This window comes from Aythya marila (assembly GCF_965140915.1).
Source record: "Aythya marila genome assembly, chromosome: 15".
Classification (NCBI taxonomy): Eukaryota; Metazoa; Chordata; class Aves; order Anseriformes; family Anatidae; genus Aythya; species Aythya marila.
In genome coordinates this window covers 170976-194672 of record NC_139056.1, presented here as the reverse complement: position 1 = coordinate 194672, position 23697 = coordinate 170976, and the positions used below count along the sequence as shown (strand labels likewise).

General features: G+C 35.9%; 1 protein-coding gene across 11 annotated transcripts in view; it reads right to left on the bottom strand.

Moving 5' to 3' along the window:
* The window catches only part of MRTFB (myocardin related transcription factor B), an 88715-nt gene that overhangs the window by 10225 nt on the left and 54793 nt on the right, over positions 1 to 23697 (bottom strand). For 8 of the 11 annotated variants that reach the window (XM_082772553.1, XM_082772556.1, XM_082772550.1 and 5 more), the window contains 9 exons: positions 21082 to 21137; positions 20422 to 20497; positions 19206 to 19367; positions 18484 to 18668; positions 10669 to 10809; positions 8867 to 9114; positions 7102 to 7255; positions 3901 to 4926; positions 2306 to 2461 (listed from right to left, as the gene is read on the bottom strand). In XM_082772553.1, coding sequence (XP_082628679.1) covers positions 2306 to 2461; positions 3901 to 4926; positions 7102 to 7255; positions 8867 to 9114; positions 10669 to 10809; positions 18484 to 18668; positions 19206 to 19367; positions 20422 to 20497; positions 21082 to 21137 — 2204 coding nt within the window. The remainder of the gene's footprint in view (positions 1 to 2305; positions 2462 to 3900; positions 4927 to 7101; positions 7256 to 8866; positions 9115 to 10668; positions 10810 to 18483; positions 18669 to 19205; positions 19368 to 20421; positions 20498 to 21081; positions 21138 to 23697) is intronic. The other 3 variants (XM_082772558.1, XM_082772560.1, XM_082772552.1) reach the window with 3 other exon arrangements.

Below are 23697 nucleotides of genomic sequence, written 5' to 3'. Positions count from 1 at the left end.
TGGGGCACCAACCACCTCCTAGGAAGCCCACCCTCCCAGGCAAGAAGTATTTCCTGGTGCCCAGTCTGACCCTCCCCAGGCATAGCTCTGAGCCATGCCCTGCGTCTCATTGCTGGTTCCTAGGAGCAGAGACCAGCATCTCCCTCTGTGCTTTCCCTCCTCAGGGAGCTGAGGAGCCATGAAGCCACCGCTCAGCCTCCTCTCCTCCTGACCGGGCAACCCACGTGCCCTCAGCCTCTCCTCACACAACATGCCTTCAGTACTTTTGTATGAGGCAATCTGAGTGCATAAGACTGTTTTAATTCAGTTTTACTCCCAAATACCTTTGTGACAAAGGTGCAACAAATCTGAGATCACGGATGGAGAGAAGGCTAGGAAAAGCTCTATGGAGCGCAGCCTAAATACCAAATGAGGTCTGCTCTGAGAGGGATTAATGCAGTTTGTTGGCCATGTGGATCACCTGTGTGAAAACTGTTGCCCTTTCTGTGGAGAGGTATCCTTATTCCTGAATTAACTCAAGAACTAGGGCCACTTGGTAGCTAGAATGCAGAGAGACACCACAAGTATGTAGCAGCAACCAAGTGGAGTAATCAGCTGGCTTGCATAAAAAGCTGAGAAAGCCTGAGAAAGTCTGGAGGAATTTGAGGGAAACTAATTCTAGAAAACAACTCTTTATGGAGGTGATCGTTATTAGGAAGACTAACTTCACTAAAAAATGTTAATTTAACAAACAGCATTACTCACAGTTCATTAGCTGGAATGGCCCAGTCTGCTTGCTGTAACACCTAAGGCTCAGGAATGCAAACAGCAACCAGGTAGAACTAATGCTGAATGCATATTACAGCTGTCCTTATCTATTGTACTACACTGGCGTTTTCCATTCTGATGTAAAAAATCACGCAATTACACTGGTTTCCTGTGTAAAAGAACTGCAGTAGATGTGAGCAGATCAGCAGGACAGGTCAGCTGCTCAGCTCCAGCACCACCAGATTGCAGGCTGAAGCCTGCTAGAGTGATCCAGCATGGTGTTCTCCATGACAACTGCGCTGAACAGGGAAAAACCAGAGGGTACAAATCCTGGACATCTCCTGCAATCACTTCCACAAAGTCCTTCACAGCAAGGGAAGCAAACTGCCAGTCTCTGGCACAAGTATATGCCTGAGGATGACTGGAAAACTTCTATAGGGGAGCTGTTGAATTACCAAAATAAGGTTAGCCCCTTACCAAATCCCAGACAGGCTGGAGGAAATCTGCTTTTTGGATATGTGTCAGTCAGTTTTGACTTCAGTAGGGTAACCTCATTGCCCATTAAACAGCATTACCCAGCAGCCTGGAGAATGATGATGCTCATTTAGCTGTGTTCTCCTTTACTAGCAAGCTGTCTAGAGAGTGGCAGTTATATAACTTACCATCAAAATTATCCTCTTCATTTTGAAATTTTAATAGTTTCTAAATTATCTTTCTTTGGGGCAGACTGGAAAACCTTGTTCTCCTAAGTCATAGAAGCCATAGAGACCACAGCACTAATAAGGAAGCCAAACCAATCTCTTGGTCTCTGGATGTGGCTCAAAGGAAGAGAAAACTATTTCTTTTGTGGTGGCTGGTGCTGGTATCAGTTACCATATGAATATGACTGGGTTGGCACTCAGAACTGTGCATCTAGTGCTGATAAAACACCCATTTCGGAATGGGAACTTTTAGGGCTGATAGTTTTGGATATAGAGGAAGAGAAGGATCTCTCTCCGCATCGTTCCCTGCATTTCTCTAAGAGAACTGTCTTAGGTATATAGTGGGGTTTTGACTCACTGGACTTGCTGTCCCTAGCATCGGAGTCCATAGCTTTCTTCATCAGTAAGGATAAAATCAACAAAGAAAGGAGGAGTACTGGAAGGAACTCCTGAAAATGAACGAAGGTCTGTAGTTACAGATAAAAGCTTTTTCTGAAGAGCTGCCCACCAGAATCTTCCATTTCGAGCTGGTGGCAAATAGGAGAAACTGAATGGAATAGCTGGTATATTGCTTGTGCCAAGCGTAAGTAAGAACGAAGTGAGCATGTGCCATAAGAGTACCATTAAGACCAAAAAAAAAAAAAAAGAAAAAAGTCTTTAGTTTTGTATATTTATTTGAAATTGGAAAAGCAGTCCTACAAGGACTGAAATTTTGGAAAGAGAATGAGTTACATGGTACAGAGATGTTAAGTGACTTGATCATTTGTATGTGACACGACAAAAAAGACTGTAAAAGCACTGCCTAGAATTAGAATACACAACAGTACATTGCTTAATGCTTATCGCTATCCACAAACCTTTCTGATTTGTTGGGTCTGACCAAGTGCATGCTGCGTGATGGTATTTGGTTTTGATTGTGGAGCATGCATCTGAGGTGCTGTCTGGCCCAGGCCAGAGGAAGGAATAGGAACAGGTATTTGTGATGGGGTCTGTACTCCAGCTTGTGATTGAGCCTAAAGGGTGAAGATAAAATATTTGCATTATATGTATCTCACAGTAAATTACATTATGTAAAAAACTATTCTATAGGTTATGCAGAATATCTATAGTATTTGTTCTAAGAGGTATCAATGAGAACTGTGTACAGGAGACAAAATGTTTTTATTCTTTCTGGTACTGGCAAGCTCCCAGCTAGAGTGTAGTGTTTATTTTGGTACCAGAGTTTAAAAAAGATGAAGACAAACTGGAGAGGGTCCAGCCGAGAGCAATGAAAATAGCTGGAGATGCAGAGAGCACACCCAGTAAGAAAGAATTAACTGTGTTTCAGCAACCTGAAAGACAAAACTGATGATGCAACATGACAAGACTTCCATCACATATAAAAGTTGTTTTAAGAAGATGATTGTACTTTTAGTGACCACTGCTGTTTTTAAAGGCAAGACATGTCTGACTTTAAGAAAGAGCATTTGAATTGGAAGCTAGGAAAAATTTCTGCAATAGCAGTGAAGTGAAATACCAGAACAAGCTGCTTAAGTTTGTTGGAGAATTCTAGCAGGATTTTAGAACAATTTAGACAAAGATCTGTCTGGGTGGACAGTTACCAGGAGTAGCTCTTACACTGTAGATGGCAGGGTCCAGCCCCATCAGAACTTTACAGCCCTCACATGTGTTGCTAAATGTGACAGCACACATGCTAACACAAAGCCCTGACTCACAACATGCCAAAACAGCAAGCACACACTGGCACTGAAGAAGTGCTCTGCTGGCACAGTAACTGAGGATTGCAGGGGATTTCAGCCAGCTAGCAGGCAATAATAGTGCCACAAGGAGGTATATCCTTCGTTCTACCACAGGTCATGATGTTAAACCGTTTCAACCCGGTCAGATATCTCATAGCTCTGCATTTATATTCTATTTGGGTTTATGTTGTATTTATTCACAGTGATACTACCTTATAATCAGCTTGGTAATAATATTTGTGTAACCATGGTTTCTTTTTATAACTCCACTAGAGTGCTATAATCTAGCATTCCCATTTTTAAATGTAATGAGCCCTCACCACACAAGGAAGTTTGAACACATTTTGAAAACAGGTATATTTCAAAATAAAATGCTGACTTTTAAGCTGTTTCTTTTGGAGGTAAAGTGGTGGAATTTGGAAGTATAAATCTAAAACCACACGCACAGAGGCAGTAGCAGTATACAGTAAGACAAATACTATTCAAGAAAAAGAGTCTGGGAAGCCAAAACTCTTTGCACGATTACAAAGAAAGCAAGTACTAGAAGAAGTTATAAACAGGTTGGCTAATAAATGTTACTAAGCTTTTCTCTAAAGCAAAAACAAGACTGATTTTTACCAGTGCATCTTACAAACAGCACATTTATCTATCTATATTAAATTAAGCAAATATTGACATGTAGTTTGCAGGATGAGAAATGAAAACCCTCATACCTGTAACTTTATATTTCCAACTGGTAGCTGCACTGAAGTGGTAGAATTCGGTCCCTGGATAGAAAGTGGAAGGAGCAGCTGTGCAGTTCCTTGGGTAGTCAGTAAAGCTTGAGGTTGGGCAACAACTGCAGTTTGTGGCTGCCTCTGGGGATTAAAATAAAATTGAGAAATGGCGTTCTGAGGTTCAGCTTTAGCGACAGGTATCTCCTGCTTGATAACAACTGCCTTTTTGGCAACTGGATTCTGGCCACTAGTGTATACTGATTGTCCTAAAGAATGACTAGCTGCAGGTACAGATTGGCTTGTGCTCAAGCAGTCAGTAAGAGCATTTTCATCCTTGACAGCAGCACTGAATTGCTTCTGTTCCAAAGCAGCTGAGTTACCAGAAGTCTGAGAGTGTTGCTGTTGTCCCCTCTTTTCAACCTCAAGTTGCATTTTCAGTACCTCCACAAGTTTTTGCTCTTGTTCCAGTTTCCTTTTGAGCTCTTCAATCTGTTTTTCTTTCTCTTGAAGCTTGCGGTCCTTTTCTGCTACATCAAACTCCATGCTTGAGATGCTTCCACTGCTGCGATTCTGATTATCATCACCTGTATTTGCTCTTAGTGGTGAAGTACTTAAGAACTGAGATGGAGACATCATGGTCATCACTTCTGTGAAAGTATCTGCCATACTTGTATCATCCGTGCTTAGACTAGATTGTTCTGAAGGAGAAGGAGATATAGGCAAAGGAGAGCTAATGTTTTCAGTATTTACTACTTTGCAGCCAGGTCCAGTAGTTGTTTTTTCTGAAGGAAAGCTGGATACTGTATTAGCCACTGTTTTATTTAGTGTTGCAACAGGAAATGCTATAGCCACTTCCCCAGTGTTACCTGTGGCCCCAGTAGAAGTAGTTACTGTAACAGAGCTAGTAGTAGTGACTCCATTGTTATTAAGATCTTGATATGGTTTCAGACGCTCAATAAGATCTGTTTTTGTTCCAGAAACTGGTAATCCCCTCAATTTTAACTCCATTTTAAGCTCTGCTACCTAAGATAAAATAAAGTTTGATAGTAAAATAAATAAAATGTATTTATATATATTTTACCTTATTATATTTTAGTAAGAAAATATATTTTTCAGCATATTCACTAGTTATTCCACCACTGGGTTCTGACAGTGTGCATGATCATGACCACATTTCCACAACCAGTAACTTACTTTCTGTGGTTACCTGGCCAAAACCTTAGTAGTGTTCAGTTGCTGTACAATGAACAGTTGCAGAGTTACGCTGAATTTTCATACCTATTGCAAATTTGAAAATGAAAGCACAACTTCAATTGTGGGCTAAAAACTTCTGAAGAAAAGCTGCAGAAGGTGGCAGCAGTACAAATAAAAGCTCTGAATACTAGCATTCTGAACCCTTCTATCACCCTACCAAGACAGGTAGATGTGTTTTACCTGAAACTTACTAAGTCATTTGCATGGCTCAGTAGACACATCAAACACAAAAGGCTTTCTTTCTAATTAGCAATTGAACAGTTACAGCTATGTGCTAAATATATATATGTATTTATAGCTATAAATATATAGCTATGTGGTTTCTTTCACAGATATAAAAAGCAGAAGCAGTCAAAATTAATCTAATTTCTGACAGAAGAATATCCTCAATCCTTAGAGACAACACAGAGTGCCAATGTGTTGACTGTAAATTAATCCTGTGCTTCAAAATATGTTATAAACACCTCTCTCTAAAAGAAATTAAGGTAGAATGATCTCAGTAATCTTTCAGTGCTTTGCTGGTCTATAATTTTGAAGTATAGATCTTCATGATTAGGAAACGAAAAGTCATGGAAATATCTGTGCATAACAAGTTTCTAAGAACCACATCAATTTTATATTAAGTACCTGTCCACCTAACAATGATGATCGACTCCCCTCTGGGCTGCCCCCATCTAGTATCCCCTACAGACTTGTTTGAGATAGCATTCCAACTTTTCAATTTTTCTGCAGTGTATTTCTAAATTCTAAATTATCAGAACTGATTTAGATGACTCAGTGTTAAAAACACTACCAGCAGCAGGTATTGCTTAGGTTACTGTTATCACATCAGCAGGAATACCAATAAATTATGCAGAAATGGTGAGAGAAGAACTTTAATCTCTGCAAATAAAAAATTCAGGCATTAACTGATATGGCTTAATATCTTAATAGTTAATAACTTAAAGATTCCAAAGCTTGTTTCAAATGCCATAGCTTGAATTGCATCTTGTAGACTTATTTAATATGGAATTATTAACTTTATCTTATAAAAATGCATTACTGTCCTGAGAATCTCTTCTTCAGAAACCTCATCTTTTATTCCTTCAAGTTTTTAAAAAATACCCACATCTCAAGAACCCAATTCCTTGTTAAAGGAAGAGAGAAATTAACTGCCCACTAGATGTCCCTGCTCCTCAAGTCTGGCTCATATAAGTACTTGCTATTGAAAATACCTGAATCTAACCCCCCCCCCTCCCACCACCAATTTTCTTCAGATTCATTTTCAGTAGGTCCCTCACAGTATTAATCCCTGTTAAAAGTTCTTCAGAAGGACGAATTGTATGCTGTACATTCATACTAGAATTTAAAAAGAGTCTACAGTTATTTATAACTCTTCTGAAATTTAGTATTCATTTTCAGATGATGTGCTGAACTCTGATGAGAAAATCTCTATTTTCTCTTCTCTCTTAGTAGTGTTATTTCCATGTAGACTTTATATCAGTAATCCCTCTGAATATGTATTAGGACATCTTTTCAATTTTATTGCTTAACTAAAATTCTTCACTGATATACTAAAATTATTGTCCCAGTGTTAAAATCCACCAGAGGGAAATTTGACATGAACAGTTTAAAACACACAGTTTAACAAAGCTACCATCAAATTACATACTTATACAATGTCTGAAATTCTTTGTCCTCTTCTAATTCTTTGGAAAAGAGATGTCATTGTCAGAGCATGCACTTGTGAGGAGGCTAAATCAAAACAAATATTTTAAGTCCAGAAGAAGCGTGTATGAAAACTTGACAGCTCTATTCTTAACAGTTAAAAATACACTTTTCCTTGTTAAATAACATCCAGGCTTATTCTTGACAGTAAAAATTTCCATGAAATGACCTCTACTGATGTTTAAGAATAGACAAATTTAAATTATTATTATTATTATTATTTTTTTTTTTTTTTACCTTTAAGTCATCCAAACTTGAAGGTAGAGGTCCTGGTTTCCTGCTAGGAATATTACTGTTTTGTCTTGGTGAGTTGGCAGCTGATGTTTGTGTATTGTTGTTCAAAGTATTCAGTGGTGTATTCCCATTGTTATTCTGTTTGTCATTCAGTGGCCTTCAAGTGATAAGAAAAATGGGGACAATAATGTTAGTGGTAAATATATATTACATATATATATATATATTTATATATTGTTTTCAATCAAGAAGCTGTGGTTCTGAATCTAGCATCTATCAACTTAATACATATTTCATACATATTTATTACATATTAAATATTATTCATAAATACACATTGAACATGACTAACATAAAATATTTTTAATAGAACAGCACAGAGAAAAGAAAACATATAGAGAATACATGTATTATGTTGATATTTTATTTGTAGTTAAACATACAAATTTAAGCTTCATAGTTTTTACTTCGTCACAGTATCCCTGAAGGATACCATGGACTGCAAGATCAGTTTATACAAATTCATCATCAACTAGGGCAACCAGTTACTTTTTTTGCTTGATGTCAGTTTAAAAAAAAAAAAAAAAGGTTGAACTGTATGTATCAACCCTACATACAGATCCAGTGTCCATGGAGACAGAATAAGGATCAATGTGAAGGCAGTTTCTTCTGAAGATTATGTGTTTTGAGTCAGCTGTACTCACATAAAAAGAATCTCGTACAAGGATCTCAAAAATAATTGTAAAAAAATTAAAAATGCCACCATTTACATTGGATACCATAAATCAGCTCTTTATTTCTTTCAAGTGATGTACGAGGAAACATTTCTGAAATGTCAGTAAATGGAACATAAGAAGCGTGGGTAAGCAGGCAGAAACATCTCAAGTCCAAATGTTAGGATACATTGTAATTATAAATATAACCACAGATGGTGTCTTTTACTTTTCTAGTCTCACTTGCTGAGGAAAAATAACTCGGCAAGAACTCACTTTAAAAAAGTTGAGAGCCACTTGAATTTAAGTTTGTGACTAACTGTAGCATGTTACACTAGAAGCACTTCTAGGAAAAAAAAATGCTGGTCTTAGATGGCAAGAATGAAATTCTGCAGACAGTCAGCTTCTCTTTCTGCTAAGAATTATTTTTCTGACTGCTTCTAGCTATAAATCAGAGAGTACACTTCTCAGTGTTGAAAGTGCTGAAGATTAACACTGACAGAGTTCATATAAGCATTAGCGATGAGGCTATAGAGAATAGGCAATTTCACCTAATTTAAAGACTCTTTTTACTTGAAAACAGCAAAAATGGCCTATGCAACTGATATAAAAACACCAAAATAGTACGTGTATTTGTAAAAGCCACTGTCTATATGTTTCTCTTCTGCTCTGCAAACTCTATCAAATTTGAATGAAAATGGTGACAAAGTTTTCTGGCTTTCACATAAATGCCTTTGAGCTTCTTTCATATAAGCCTCTGGTTGGAAAACATGCATCTGACAGATAGGAGATTTGGTTTCCACTCAAACTAAAAATAACTAGGACCAGTTATAGGCTTATCAGACTTCGAGAGTATTTTAAGAAGAGAACTACCTCATCTCTTTGTTAAATGAGGTTAAATAATAACCACACTGATGCCATGTAAGTTTTCTTGGATTCCAACTGTCTATTAACATTTGCAAAACACATTTACTTTTAAGACAAAAAGTCTGCAACTGCTATGTATATATCTTAGTTAAAGGACACTTAGAAAATACAAACAGAGCTTCACATACTTCAGTGGTGCAGGTAGAATTGCCTGGTAGTTGTAGTGTTGTTGTTGTTGGCTCAGGATCTGCAGCTGCAAAAACAGTTGCTGCTGTTGTAGCAAACGAGCATAGTTGGAGTCCATCTGTGGCTCGTTCTTCTCACCTTTCTGATCAGGTGGAATATATTGATGATACTTCAATTTTTTCACCCTTGGCTTAGGTTCCTTACATTTCTTGCTCCGATGCTTATCGTTTGGGTTCTTTGGGTGGCTTTGCTATTTATGGATGGAAAAGATTGAAACAACTATCACAGCAGCAAGCAGTTATTCAAAATACAAAGTATACAGCAATGTGTTTGTTGCAAAGAGAGTTGCCAAATACATGTGCAACCCTACTCAAAAGTATTTCTCACCATCCTTGAAAAGTTAATGTACTCAAGCTGTTTTATACTGTGTGCACAAGAAGGGGGCCATCAGAAATTACAGTTGTTCTAATATGAAATATTACAATAATTGGATATATATGTGTTCTAAATATAGTTATCATAATACGTGAACATTCTGTTAATAGATGGCACAAATGAGGCTAAGGGATTCTGCTAATTATGACCTGTCATTATAAACAGACATTCTTCTTAAAGAGCTAAGTCCAAAGCCACTTAGCACTTCATACATGTAAACGCTACTACCTTAAACTCCATCTGTAAACAGGATTGCACGTCAGTACCTACAGGCCTAGATTAAAAGCACAGACAGACAGTCCTAAATATTACAGTGTTACTTTAATGGAACTTTCAGCACCCTTTTATCAGCAGTACCTGCACATATGGTTAAACCTTCTTCCTTTAAAGCTCTTTGAAATTATATTGAGTGAAAAGTTAAATGCAGTTACCTAGTCATACAGAAGGTAACAAAGCAGAAATCCTGCGTTGATCCATGCACACTTATTACACAGGTAGCCTGTTTTGGGAATACCTAAATTTGTCATTAAGGTCCTGCAATTAGGTAAGCTGGTACAGGCTTAGATAAATCCAAAGATTCCACTAGGTAACTCCAAATTTATACTACAAATTGCATATTACAAATCATCATAAATTTAACTGAAAATTAGTTCCATATAGTTAGGTAGAAGTCTACATATACATATATATAATCACTTCAGAGCTGAAGACCTTTGGCAAAGTTGCTGAATTGAAATATAAACATTTTTCAACACAAACCATTTTCTAATTGTATTTGAAAAAGTTTTCCATGCTGCTGGCTAAGTCAGTTCAAAAGAAAGAATTAACTGTGCTTTTCTGATCTTCTGATACAAGGATACAATAACTTAATTGGGCTTTATGCTCATACAGTAAATGAACTATGAAAATAGTTGTGGAAAAGGAACAATGCTGTTCCCTAGTTTGGTTACACATAGATTATCAATGTAGTTGCCACTGTTCCTGTTAAATTATTCCCTGTATAAAACTAGATTAGAATATGAATTTCTCCAATAGAAAATAAACATTGCAAAAATCTATTCTTTGTATTTCTCTATGCGTTTTCAAAAACTTCAGTAGTTATGTAGCACATAATTCTGCTTTAAAATTTTGGTCAACTGTACTGTAAGGACCTCCTGAAATAATGAGCCAGTCCTTACACGTGGTTAATAGGTGATCTTAGCATACCAAATCTTTCAGTCAACAGCACAGTATGCTCTCCTGAACACTGACAGCAGTTGTTGGTGGTTATAGGCACTATAACATTATTCACTTTTTTTCAATAAATATAGCATTGGAAAACAAAACAGATAAAGAAAAAACTTCAGATGCCATTATTTTAGATATGTACCTTTACTAACGTTGGCCCAGGCTTTGTTGCAGATACAGTATTTGTGGTCACAGTGGCTGTAGCAGTAGACCGTGTAACCTGTTGTTCAATTGTAGAGGGAGTTTTGAGGAATTCAGGAACTGGAGAGGTTAAAGGTGGATACTAGTATTAAAAAAATATAAGGAAAAAGAGAAACATTAAAAACATCCACCATCTGAATAATCAAAAAAATGTGAAAAGGTTAAGACAATTTACTATCATGTCAAATTTGAAAAATAAATTTAGAAGGAATGGCAAAAATAGGATTCTTTCATGTATATGTACAGAAGTGTGCTATAGATGCACATTTTGGCATACTTCAAATATAGCAAGTAAGAAACTGTTTTCTTACCCTTACTTCTTATTTGCAGTTTAACTGCTTCATCAAAAGGTATCCAAAATCTGCTTTTACTAATACAGGATTTACTTCTCATCTCACCAAAGCAAAATAGTAATTGATTTTAATACCAATTTATGTAGTATATCATAATATTTTACAACAAATGTTTTTCTTAATTAGTATTATTTTTTTAAAAGTAAAAAGCATGAAAACCCAAAAGGATTTATAAAACATATCAAAAAAGCCCTCCAAAAAGGCTTTTTCATAACCTATACGTTGTTGTTTGCTTTGCTTTTTCTTCTCGTAACATACATGAAAAACATATAAACAGAAAAGAAACATCATGAGAAAATTTTATTTCAGTAAAAAGATTACTACCCTGTCTCTCATACACATTCATAAAAAAAAAAGAGCTAGAAGGACCTTCAGAAGTAACCTCATCCATTTAAGTCAGGAACATTTTGCCAAAACTACTCCTACCTATTTGTCTCTGGTGGCTAGCCCCAGAATTAAATCAACAAATTGATGCTCCTTCTTAACTTCGTAATTGCAAAATTCTTTGAGAACTGACAACTATAACTGAAGTACCTTTGTTCCTAGCAATGTAATGATAAAAGAAGAAATCATGTCTTTAACTTTGTCAGAATTACAGGAAAAGATGTAAATTTCTTTCCTGAGTAGTGTTACCAAACACTTGTATATGAAGGCTTCTACAACCAGAGAATTACAGAATTTAAGGATGTAAAAAGATCCTATCGTTTTATACAGAACTGTGTAGGAAATTCTATTAATCATGTAATTTTACTAATATAAAAGGAGAGAGAAAAGTTACAGATAACAGAATGAAGGATGGAATGCATTGTTACTAATTGTGACCAGAGCTACCACCATTTGTTACTACTCTGCTTGAAGCAGCATTTATAATACAACATTAAAATTTGACTCTGGGTACACTACACACTGCACTTATAGTGAAGGTGCCTACTGAAGTTAAAAGAAAACACAGTATTTAGAAAAACACTACTTTATTACTTGCACAGTTGAGGCCTTCAAAGTTTTCAATCTGTAAAGTCAGAATTGTGTGCAAGCAAAGAGAATCTTCTCTCCCAAGCTATTATTCTCAGGAAAATCCTTCATGAAGGTCAAACATAAACACAAGAAAATGAACTTCTTGGTTCAGAACAATTGCATAGCAGCTGAGCAGACATGTAATTTGAAGGGATTACTTTCTATAGTAGTTTCACAGCAACTACAGTTCTGACTGTGGTAGGAGGTGCATTTCTTTTGTATTTGACTTCCAACACTATTATGCTATTATGCAGGTATAACCCAGTAGTCTGGACTTTACTGAGTTTGTTCCCTTGCTGTTACAAGTATTAAGCGTATAATTGCTTCTGTAAACTCACTGAATTCCATATAGGCTTAGGATTTTTTAAATTATTATTCTCCTGGCACCACTGCTCCTGCCAGAAAATTCCCAAATGTTTTCTTACATAATAATAAAGTTTCAGTGAGCTTCCCTTTGTTATGTTCTTTCATTCTGTGCTGAAATATTTTTCTAATTTAAAACCTATTTCCCTGGGTAGTGAATATCCATTAGGTGGAATATAGAATCTAAACATAAGCAGATCTCAGACCTTGTTTTTCTAGCTAAACTTAGTTTTATTCTTTTCTCATAAAAGAGATTTTCCATTCTCTGTTCATCCTGTCCTGTTTGTTACAGTTTTCCCGAGTCTCTCTTGGACATTAATAACTGGAAACACAGAATATTCCACATTAAGTCTCACTGGATCCTGGTACAGTGGGATTAAAACTTCTACAGGGATCCTCTCTTCCAATGCACTTGCATTTTTACAGAAGAACGCTGTAGCTCACAGTCACTCCACTGTCCCCTAATTTCCTCCTCAGTTTTCTTTAAGTCAGAGTCCCCAGGTTTCCACATTTCTTTTTCATGGAAAGGAAATGTGATACACATTTCTTTTTATAAAATTATTCCATTTCTATTACCCCTAAAAAACAAATCAAACGGTTCCTTCTGCATAATAACAGTCCAACTCTCTGCTGAACAAGCCTTCTAACTTTTGCTATGTAATATGAAATCAGCCTGTCCCAAAATCAACTCATGCGGACTATCATCAACCTCCTTTCAACCCAGTAGTTTCTCTTTCTGTCTTATTTCTTCTAATCTCCATCTTCTCCGGTGTTTAATATTATTAACACTTCTATTCTACACTTCCATTTTTCTGTTCTAAACACTTCTGCTAGTGTTTAATATTATACTGCGTTTATCCAGACAGATGACATAATTAGTTTCCTTTGGTTAAGAAACTCCAACTGCCAGCTGCAAACAGTCAGCTATATCTATCTTGTCTTAACCTATCTAAACTACATAGTGCTTTTGATTCTTCTTTCCATATTTTTTTAGCTAAATATTTTCTAAAGTCTCAATCAGCTAAACTCCTGGCAATTTTCATTTTGTCCATAAGACAGAACTTTATTTCTGGTAATATTTTTCCCACTTTCTTAACAGCAGTGTCTGTGTGATGTCTGTGATTTCAAAACTTATGTGACTGAAGCACAGACAGCTGCATTTGCAGTACAGTGTATTTGCAAGAAACCAGCTCTGTCTCTTACCACTGGGTGAAAAAGCCAAAACGTAGCCGAGCCATCCAGAGGAGTAACTTCTGGTATGGCTTTACTGAATTGCAAGATTCAGTATGCCACGCCTAGTCACTGAAACATTGTATACATGCCTGTCTTGCTACCATGTCAGTTTCTGGTGTCAGGCTAAAGATATAAATGCCTCTATTTTTATAACCAACTTTCGAAGTGTTTGCTCTGGAAAGCATCCCTTATCTACATAGTATCTGTTATTTGCTGGACTTGCGTAAGAATTGGCAGGGGACTTTAGCGGGACTTACCATTTAAAAAAGGTGTGTGGATGCTGTATTCTAACACACAGTATTCCTGTTGCCATCAATTTTTAAAGGCCTATTGAAATTATAGCAGTAATGTTTAAAAAAAACACCTAGTTGGTCTTTGAATCAAAAAGTCACATACGAGATTACCCTAAACAGGAGAATAGCCTACAAGAACAACTGCATAATGATAATACAATAAAAACACAATAAAAACCTTTAAAATGAAAAAGTTGATGTCTTTCTAAAAACAATCTCTTAAATTCTATTGCTTGAAACTCATGGTGTTAAACAATCTCATTGTCATAGAGTAAATTACTTTTTCCCTACATTGTTCTCTTAAACTACAAAGAATTATTGACTACATGAAACACAAAGCTTTTTACAGTCTTCCCCATTTTACTGCAAGTGCCAGATGAAACAATGAACTACCCGTATCATTTACTTATTTCTAAATCTTAGTTTAATTACATCATAATTTAAATCTTAGTTTAATTAACATCACAAAGTAAAGTAAAGATTACTTCTTATGAACAGATCTTCTATTTCCAATTACAGATTATATTATTTCTAGACATGTTCTTCTAACTGCAGTTTGCAGGTCAATATATTGCTGTCCTTTAGCAGTGAATCTATTACAAAAATAGTTACTACATTCTTTATCATTAAGCAAAATTTTCAGCTGTTTTAAAACTGTTTTGAAGATAACTGTTTAAAGTCTTCAGAATTGTGAACACAAGAATCTAATCTGTTTAGAGTGGTGCGATTAAGCACCTACTCCTTATCAGATGCAAATACATCAGGTGAAATCAAGTTTCAGGTCATCAGTGAATGAGAGCTGAAGGTTCTCAAAGTTACGTTACATTCTCTGAGGCTTGGAAATGTGTGGAGGAGGAAGCTTTGAAAAGAACACTGTCTGTGCTCCACTATTTCCAAAACATTCCTTGTACTTTCTGTTGCGATAAAATGTAAAATTTGTTAGAGGAAATTAAAAGAATGAAGGATCCATTTCACAGACACATCTCCTGTAGAGACACGCTATGCTCTTATTCTTTATTTGAAAAGGAACAATAAAGTAAGCATCTGCTTTATTCTGCAGAGGAACAGCTTTGCGTTTTAGATCTGTACACAGAAATGGCTCTAATGTGTTATCAAATCCATAGGCAGAGGATTGTAATTCTATCTGAAGTGCTTTTCCAATCAGTTTCAAGTGCTCCGTTACTTCGTTGCTGTAATCGCATATCTATCTTGTGCTTCCTACTTGAAAAGCTTTTGGCATCTATTGCTTTGAGTATTTTTATTTAACTCTCCATTAGGAACCCAACTCTTTATTTAGAAATCTAATTTCATATGGTTTGTTTTCAGTCTATTCAACACAAATTACTTTCTCTTGACATGAAACTCAATTCATGTCTTAATTTGTATGTTAGGGAACAAAGAAATAGAACAGATGTGCCATACTTTGTGTCCAGCATTGTTTTTGAATATGAATTTTGCAATACTTTTTGAATTACTGCAGTAGTAAGAAAACCAAGGAGAGAGTACTGAGTTGTCCATGGCCATTAAAACAACTGCATGATAACGTCCTTGGAGAACAGACAGTATCCATCTCATAGATACTGTTTAATTTAACGTTACTTTGTACAGTAAGAACTCAATATTTAGTTCTAATTTATCTTTTGTTTTTTGTCTTATTTTAAAAATTGCAGCATAGTTCCCTATACAGAGCCGTGACTTTGCTACAAATCCTCTGGCAGTTTAAATACATAAACACATTTTCCAAAAGCATGCTTATTAAAAGGACAAGCATGAAAATAACACGAAGTGCAAAATTATGCTTCTTTTCTCCTTTGTGAAATTAAGAAAGGGATGAAGGAACCCTCTTAGGAAGTCCCCCTGAAAAGAATCCAGTACAGATTACAGTTGACCAGCAGTAACCTAAGAAGATGTACCACTCACCTATTGGTCAAATTATGATACATTCTTAAATTTTTCAAAAATAAAATTTAATACTTGTGCTACACAAGCTAAACCAACTTGTTTTTACTGGGTATAGATGTGCATAAAATGAAGCAAACTTAAGTGCTAAAGCTTTTGAATTTCCATCCTATTCACCCTTTCTATTAAAAAAATACTACTGTATTTAAAGGAAAACATTTTTGCTAATTAAACAAAATTTACAACATTACTAAAATTTCTGTACTTGTATATATACTGTGGGGCATATTGGTATCAAGTACACAAAGCTGAATGCAATATTATTAAACTGATCTGATTTATAAATCACCAAGTGATTATAAATCACTTCATCACTTCACTTCATTTAGAAATCACTTAGGTTTTCATCACCTAAGTTTTTCCATCAAGGAAATTACCAAAGTGTAAATATACTAAAAGACATAAATTTAAAATATAAATAATAATTCTGTGATATTATAGCTGCTCTTTTTTTTATGCATAACAGGAAGATGGGCTTACTGTGAGAAATAGTAGTTCAGGATCAATGAGTTTTTTCTAGCATACGCAGTTGCTCAGCAGATGTGTATTTGATTCAGTAACCAATTAAGCATTGATACAAGGCAAAATTTTTGTTACTATTAATTTCAGCCCATATACACAAACTTGTGGTTGCTCTAGGCAAGTAGAACTCAAAATATAAACAATTTGTCAGTTGTTTAGCTGTCAGTTTCAAATAATGAGCAAATAAATGATTGGAGACGAATGCTGCTGAATCTTCACATGTGAATCTAGCTCAGAGAAGTCTTAAGAGTGCCTTACAGAAGAGTGCCATTAGAAAATCCACACTTCTGGAGGAATCTCTATCATTATCTAACCTAACAATCCTAAGAAAAGTAGAACTGGCAAAAAAAAAAATAGTAGTCTAAAAATATCTTCAAGCACTTCATAAAGGACAGGATGAGTATACACATCCATAGATCTTAACTCTTAATGTCGGTTACTACTCAATGCATATTTACTATACGTAATAATTACCGTAAGAATAACACACACAGATGGCAAGACAATGAATTGAATGCTTAATGTGTTAGTAAGATGGAAAAGAGGGGAACTAAAAATTCAAAAAAGACAGGTGAAACATAGGAGGAGGGACGGTGTTGTGATGTGAATTCATTAGAAAACATTCAGATTCAGTCACAAGTCAACTGGAAGTTTACTTTGGCTTAGTTGTTCCATGTCACCCACAAGAGGCAAGTGCTAGATGCTATCAGACAACATGGAACAGCTCTGCTGCCTTTCCCTCCTCTGAAATCTTAATTTGCATCTCTTTATACAGACAAAAAGTTTTATGAAAGTTGCAGAAATCTAGTTAAAAGCAAAGACTTCACCTCTTTCAAACTGGGGTTAAGTTAGTGAATTTAAAATTATTAGCTGAGGCACGACAGAAAACAGCACAAGCTTCATCTTCTTAAGCTAAACAGTACCCTGTAAATAGATACATCCATCTCTTTATTAATGAATAATCTTAGTGATTTTCTTGAATAATGAATAATCTTACTGATCTTCAAGGTGAAGACAAAGATATGCATGGCAAGTGCCTTGCAATATATTCAAGAAAGCCTGCAGGTAACTGACTATGCGCATAACCATGTGCTTTCAGTAGTTAACAGAACATTAAAGAAATTCATTTGTAGCATGATGTTCGTTTCACTACTGCTTTGGCTTACTATTTTACATCAGTATTTTTATAATGTGTTTAAGGTAGAGTAGGCAATATTAATGTCCAATTCAGATCACAAAACTAAGTTTGGTTAGAATAGTTCTCTTTCAAAACTCTTTTTTGGAACTCATCTCAGTCAAGTGTTGTTCAACTCAAGATCTCTCTCACTGTTCAGTGGACAGTAAATTTAACTTTAACACATTAAATCAAACTTACGATTCCATGAACATACTGTTTTTAAAAACTTTTTACACTTAAATGCTCTACTATAAAGACAATATTTCATATGCCATGGCACAGTTACTTTCCTTTGCTTGTAAATTACTTAAGAAAATACTAAAAACCTCTTTGAAAAATCAACATGAAGGTTACTTTCATTCATTAAATAGTAAATTCCTTAATAAGTATAGATCATCTATATGAGAGAACATGTAAGTTATATGGGAAGTTTTATTTTTATGGACTGTCCTGGAGATAATGGAACTGACATCAACTGTTGTTTCAGCTAAGTATGCTTCTAAAGTAAGTTCAAGACCTTGTCCAGAATGAAGACAGACATTAAGTAATCAGTAACAGCTGGAGTAAACCATGGATATAACCTTTTAAGCAATTTCTGGGAAAGCCACAGATGTCCTAATAGCTATACTGAATTTCAGTGAATCTATGGAATGGGAATTTCATCACTGCCAACAACCAAACCCGGACACTAGTTTATAAACATTTAATAGAAAAACGGAGTCCCAGACACTCCTTTGCAACAACAAAGGTATTCATTTCATATGAAACTATGCCCCATTTCTATAGTTCAACACCAATAAAATATACTGTGGAGATTTTGCTTCAGTACTTTAAAACTGTACCTGTGTTGAAGTAGTGGCATTTTGTGTTACTGGTGATGGTGAGTCACTTGTTTTTGGCTCACCAGGGGAAGCAGCAGAACCCTGGGATTCTTGGCTGGCTGGCTGATCCGGTGATAAAGCATCACTGCTGTCTTCATCAAATGAATAATCATCCAAACCTTGAGGATAATTCTCTTGTCCAACTGCTAGAATATTTACAAAGAAACAAGCAAAACAATATTTATTTTTTTACTTATACAGATTAAATTTAGACATTGGTGGCAAAATTAGCTAGTTGCTGGAAACTGATCAGTTTTCAGGACAGTCTGAGCATAATGTTTTTAAGTATTAATTGTATTTTTAATAGTATTTACAGCCATATAAATCATATTAAAAGAATCAATAAAACCGAATGCATAGCAGAAGTTCCTTTTAGTAAGAGACATAAAGGTATGTTAAACATATTTGCAGTGCACACAGACAGCTATGACAGATTAATGGCCATGTTCATTTCCTCATTGTTAGAATTTTTATTAAGAAGTATTTTTAGAGTATTATACTCTATTTATTTCTAACTTAGTTTTGAATAAAAATAGTTTTGAATAAAAAAAAACTATATTCAATTAAATGATGACAGTCATCATTCATGACAGAAAAACAAGAACTAGTAAACTTTTAAGTATGTTTTCTTCTAGTGAACTTTACTCTCAAGAGTTAATGTAAGCTGTGTCTCTTCTACTTGCCTATAATTGCTTCTTTAACACTGGAATCTACAGGCAGAATATTTTTTTCTACCAGCTCCATAGGGCCAGGCCTCTGAGCGATCTTCTCATTCAGATCATCTGCCAAGCGAGCTCTCTTCAGTTTCATCTGAGTGGCTTGTAGTGAAGGCTCTGCAAAGGTCTCTAAAAGATTTGTTGATTTAAATACTCTGTTCCATTCCTTCTCCAGTTTCAAGACAACCAGCATTGTCTAATCTTTGCAATAACCCTTCTACCTATACCTATATTTTTCTATCTTTGCTACAACCATTGTACTTGTATTAAAAGCATTCAAGAATTATTTTTAAAATTCTCAAACTAATAGTAAGATTATAGATATATATTATGAATAGATGTTTTTCACCCCATTATCATACCCTTTTTTTTTTAAATAAATATAATCTCTTCTTTAGAAGTAGCAATACTTTTGGTAAACATGTCCAAGTGTAAAGCAGGGAATATAAAATAGTAAATGCTAATTATAATCTGAAGATAGCATTTGCTGCTCTAATGTTTACCAGTGTGAGCTATAGTAAAGATTTAACTGATAATTGATTTTTCAATTAGAGAATCTTCAAAATTGTATTTCATGAAAGTATGGAGATAATCTGTCCATACGGAGATTCCTCTCTGGGTTTAGCATCCAAATGCATGTTTTGAAAACTAATTGATATTAAACTGATTTGGCTTGTGTTTATTTGGTAATGCCTGTATTTGGTGAGATTATGGTGAAACAGTAATCCAGCCCCATTCGTAAAAGAGACTATTGTTTCTAATGACCTGAGCAGCAAGGAAAATAACAAGGCAAGCAAAAAGTCAAGTTTATTAAAGACTGGGCGGTAGCTTTTTTTTTTTTTTTTTTTTTTTTTAATGTACAAAACTGCCAGGTTATTTTAGGGTAATGAGTAGAACTTGAAGCAATGTATGTACATACACAATGGTATAATTACCATTATAGAATAAGAACAATTTGCGCTTGCCAACAAATATACAGTTGAGAATACTTTCACTGCCGCAGTTATATCTATTATACTGATAGAGAATACAGTTTACAACAGACACTGTAAAAGCAGAGAAACAGAGCATATAAATATTTAGAAATAATTCACATCAAAGCTTAATTCAGTTAGAAAGCAGAGTGTCTAGCAGAAGTTCCTTCTAACAGCAGCTGAACAGGGCCATACATCTGGATACATACCTTCAAGGATGTGCATTCTGACCAGCTCAGACCGGTCTGGTCTGCTGCGAATTTTGTGCTTCAAAAAATTTTCAGTCTTCAAAGAAATGAAAAAATGTTACTAGTATTTATGAGAAAAAGCACAATGAAGTTGGTACATTTATAATTCACTGATGTCCAATGATGAATATTTACACTTGTAGTCAGGTGGACATCACTGTTAGAACAGGGATATTAGAGAGGATTTTGCTTTGCCATGTTTTTGTTTCTCAGTCAAGCAGTGTTAATGAATTTCTATCTTTCCAAAGTTGGGAACATTTCTGGATTTGATCCCCTATCCCCTTCTCCCCCCCAATAAATCACAATGCTATGAAATAGACATTTGCTACAGAAATACAACACAAGCATAATTTAACCCAAGGATCCTTTCCTTAGACTACAGGTAGATATGTGTTACAATTTGATCATAGTTTATGCTGCACACCTGCTTAATCCATGCAGGATTAAGAAACTTCCCCTGAGATTTGACAGCAGTATGTTAACAGATTCTTCTGAGATACAAGCACATATTATTACTGTAATGGTAGGATTTATTTTTTTCAAGCAATCTGAGAATTAGTATCCTGTAAACTGACTGTTCATTTTCAGATATTAATAGCAAGTTTACAGAAAGTGATTTACCCTGGCTCGCTCCAGGCTCTTTATCTGCTCATGGAATGCAGCTGGACTTTTCAAAGCTGTGAAGAGAAAGCAAAGGTTAAGTTATCAGGAAGTGATTTCCAAAGGAAATACTGTAGTCAGTAGGACTGTACAGCTGTTTAACACCATCTCAGATCTGTGTTTGCATCTGACCAGGCATACGTTCAACTCATGACAGTTATATTCAATTACATTTAACAGAGAGGAGTATCACTCCTATACAGAACACACGGAATATATGATTTTAACAGAAATCACCACATAACAGTTAACTTCTTCACTCTGTACTGTGGTCTGTTAACCAAAACAGTTCCACAGCAGAAATTTTATGAAGTGGGGTTTAGAGTGCCAACACTGTTTCACTTATTCCACTGTATTACTATCCATCTATACCTCATCCTTGCTGTTGCTAGGGGGAGATGAATTGTCCAACTATTTGTACTGATTTTTATTTTTTTTTTAAAGAATTTTGTGTTTGCCTTAAATGTTCAGATTTGAAAACAGAATGATCTTATTTCACATACCATTTCAAAGCAATATTCAAGAAGACAGGTTGCATTCAGAAAGCCTGTTCCTCTACTATGAAAACCATGCAACAGCAGCAGAAAGCCTTTGTACTACAAATAATATGTATACTTCTGAAATAAGAAGGCAGGTAAATCGCCGGAACAGTACAGCTGGAAAGGACCTCGAGGAATCACCTAGCTCTCTCTGTCCCAGACACACAACCCACTTTGGCAGACACTGCTGACCAACAGCCATCTGTATTGTCTTTTAAAACTTGCAGAGACATTTCCAAGGAAGTTATGGCTGTGTTGTGCAGTTTGACTCCTCCTTGCTATGATTTAAATCCATTGCTTCTTTGCAGCAGACATCTACCTCAGAGACGAAGCAAGAAGAGTAAGTGGTGATTTTTATGATATACAGCCCATTTGTACAGTCCAATAGTAAGAGTATCTGTGCTTTACTACGGGAGATGAGAACATTATCCACAGAGGGCAAACTCTCACTCTTCTTAATGCTTAGCAAAGAAGTTGGAGTGCAGATAGTGCTATTTAATTGCTTTCACCCATAGGGCTGTATATGGAGGAACTATGGGGGAAAGGAGAACCTTTGCAAGGTGCGGACTGTCAGTTACAGCAAATAATCTTTTCCAAGTGGGTAAGCATGTTATAGCAAGTGGTAAATAATCGATAAACCTCTCCAACTAGGAGGAAGATTTCAGTGTCCTTTCTGCAATCAGTGATTTGTACTGGTCAGTGGCACACTGCACCAACCCTCAGCATGTTCTGTGTGTTCTGTGCTGGTGTGGCTGGGAGTGCAGGTGGCCACAAACAGCAGCAGCCCTGCCATAGCAACTGAAAGCTCCTCAGCTCTGGCAGACTGTTCTCTTTGTGTATGGTCTGCCTACAGCTCACTATTTGCTTTTACTGCTGCTGCATGCAAAAAGCCCAGATCCTGCATTTCTTAGTGGCGGATACTAACAGCTCAAAAAGAATCTGGGCCAGTCAAAGATTTAGAAAGCCATCCTGACACTGAGTGTAAAGTATGGAGTCTGCCCTAAAAACATGAGGCTTAGAGAAGAAAGATAGCAGGCTTATTTCCTGGTTACAGTGTAATACCAACATCATCTTAGGATAGGTGGAGGACATTATTGGGGAATGATTCATAAATATATACATTTCTCCTTCTCTTGGAGCAGAATTAAAAACAACTAGAAGAGCTACCATCAACGACAAAAGTGAGCAGGAGGCCAGTAGTACCCATATCATGGGATTCAAGTCTCACCACAGATCTAAGTCCCAAAAGGGCATATACTCTGATGGAATCTTCATTAATTGTCATGGAGTTATGTCATGGAGTGTCACTGTTGGAATCTTCATCAACAACAGAGGCTGTTATTTAGGAAAAAAACTGAAAAAGCAATGACTTGAACTTTTAACTGGAGAACAAAGCCTGGTAATTCTTCAGATGAAGCTGAAGCAAGACCGATAGGAGGGCCCCCACTTTTTGAATGAAACTTATCATTCAGTTCCTGAAGATAATAAACACTACAGACCTGAGAAGGTGAAGATGCTTTAGCAAAGCAATTGTGAAGCCTTATGAGTACTCAGAAACACTCAACATGAGATTAGCTTTAAGATACTGTACTTTAAAGCTAGAATTCACCAATTCACACTGAGCTATTTATAATTATATTTTTAACAAGAAAAATCACTTTGTGCAGCTGTATGTTTTCTACACTTAGATCTGTTATCTGGAGCCCAGTCCCATCTCCCACTGTCCACTGATGGATTCTCACTGTTCTCTGTGCACCTCTCATTCTGAGGCCAGGCTGCTCTTCAAAACAAGTTAGAAGACATTGTACAAAACAATAAGCATAGTCACCGGGACCCCACATAGAGAAACACCAAAAGATATCTAAGGGAAGGGTTAAATGCAGTTGACTTCTAGGCTACCAGATTTCTTTATTCAGGGAATATATGATAAGAGAATCATATTCTCTTATGATTCCTAAATTGATTTTAGGTATTGTAGTGCTGCTGAAATGACCACCATCTCTACAGATTAAAAGCAATAAGGGAGAATATAGATTCC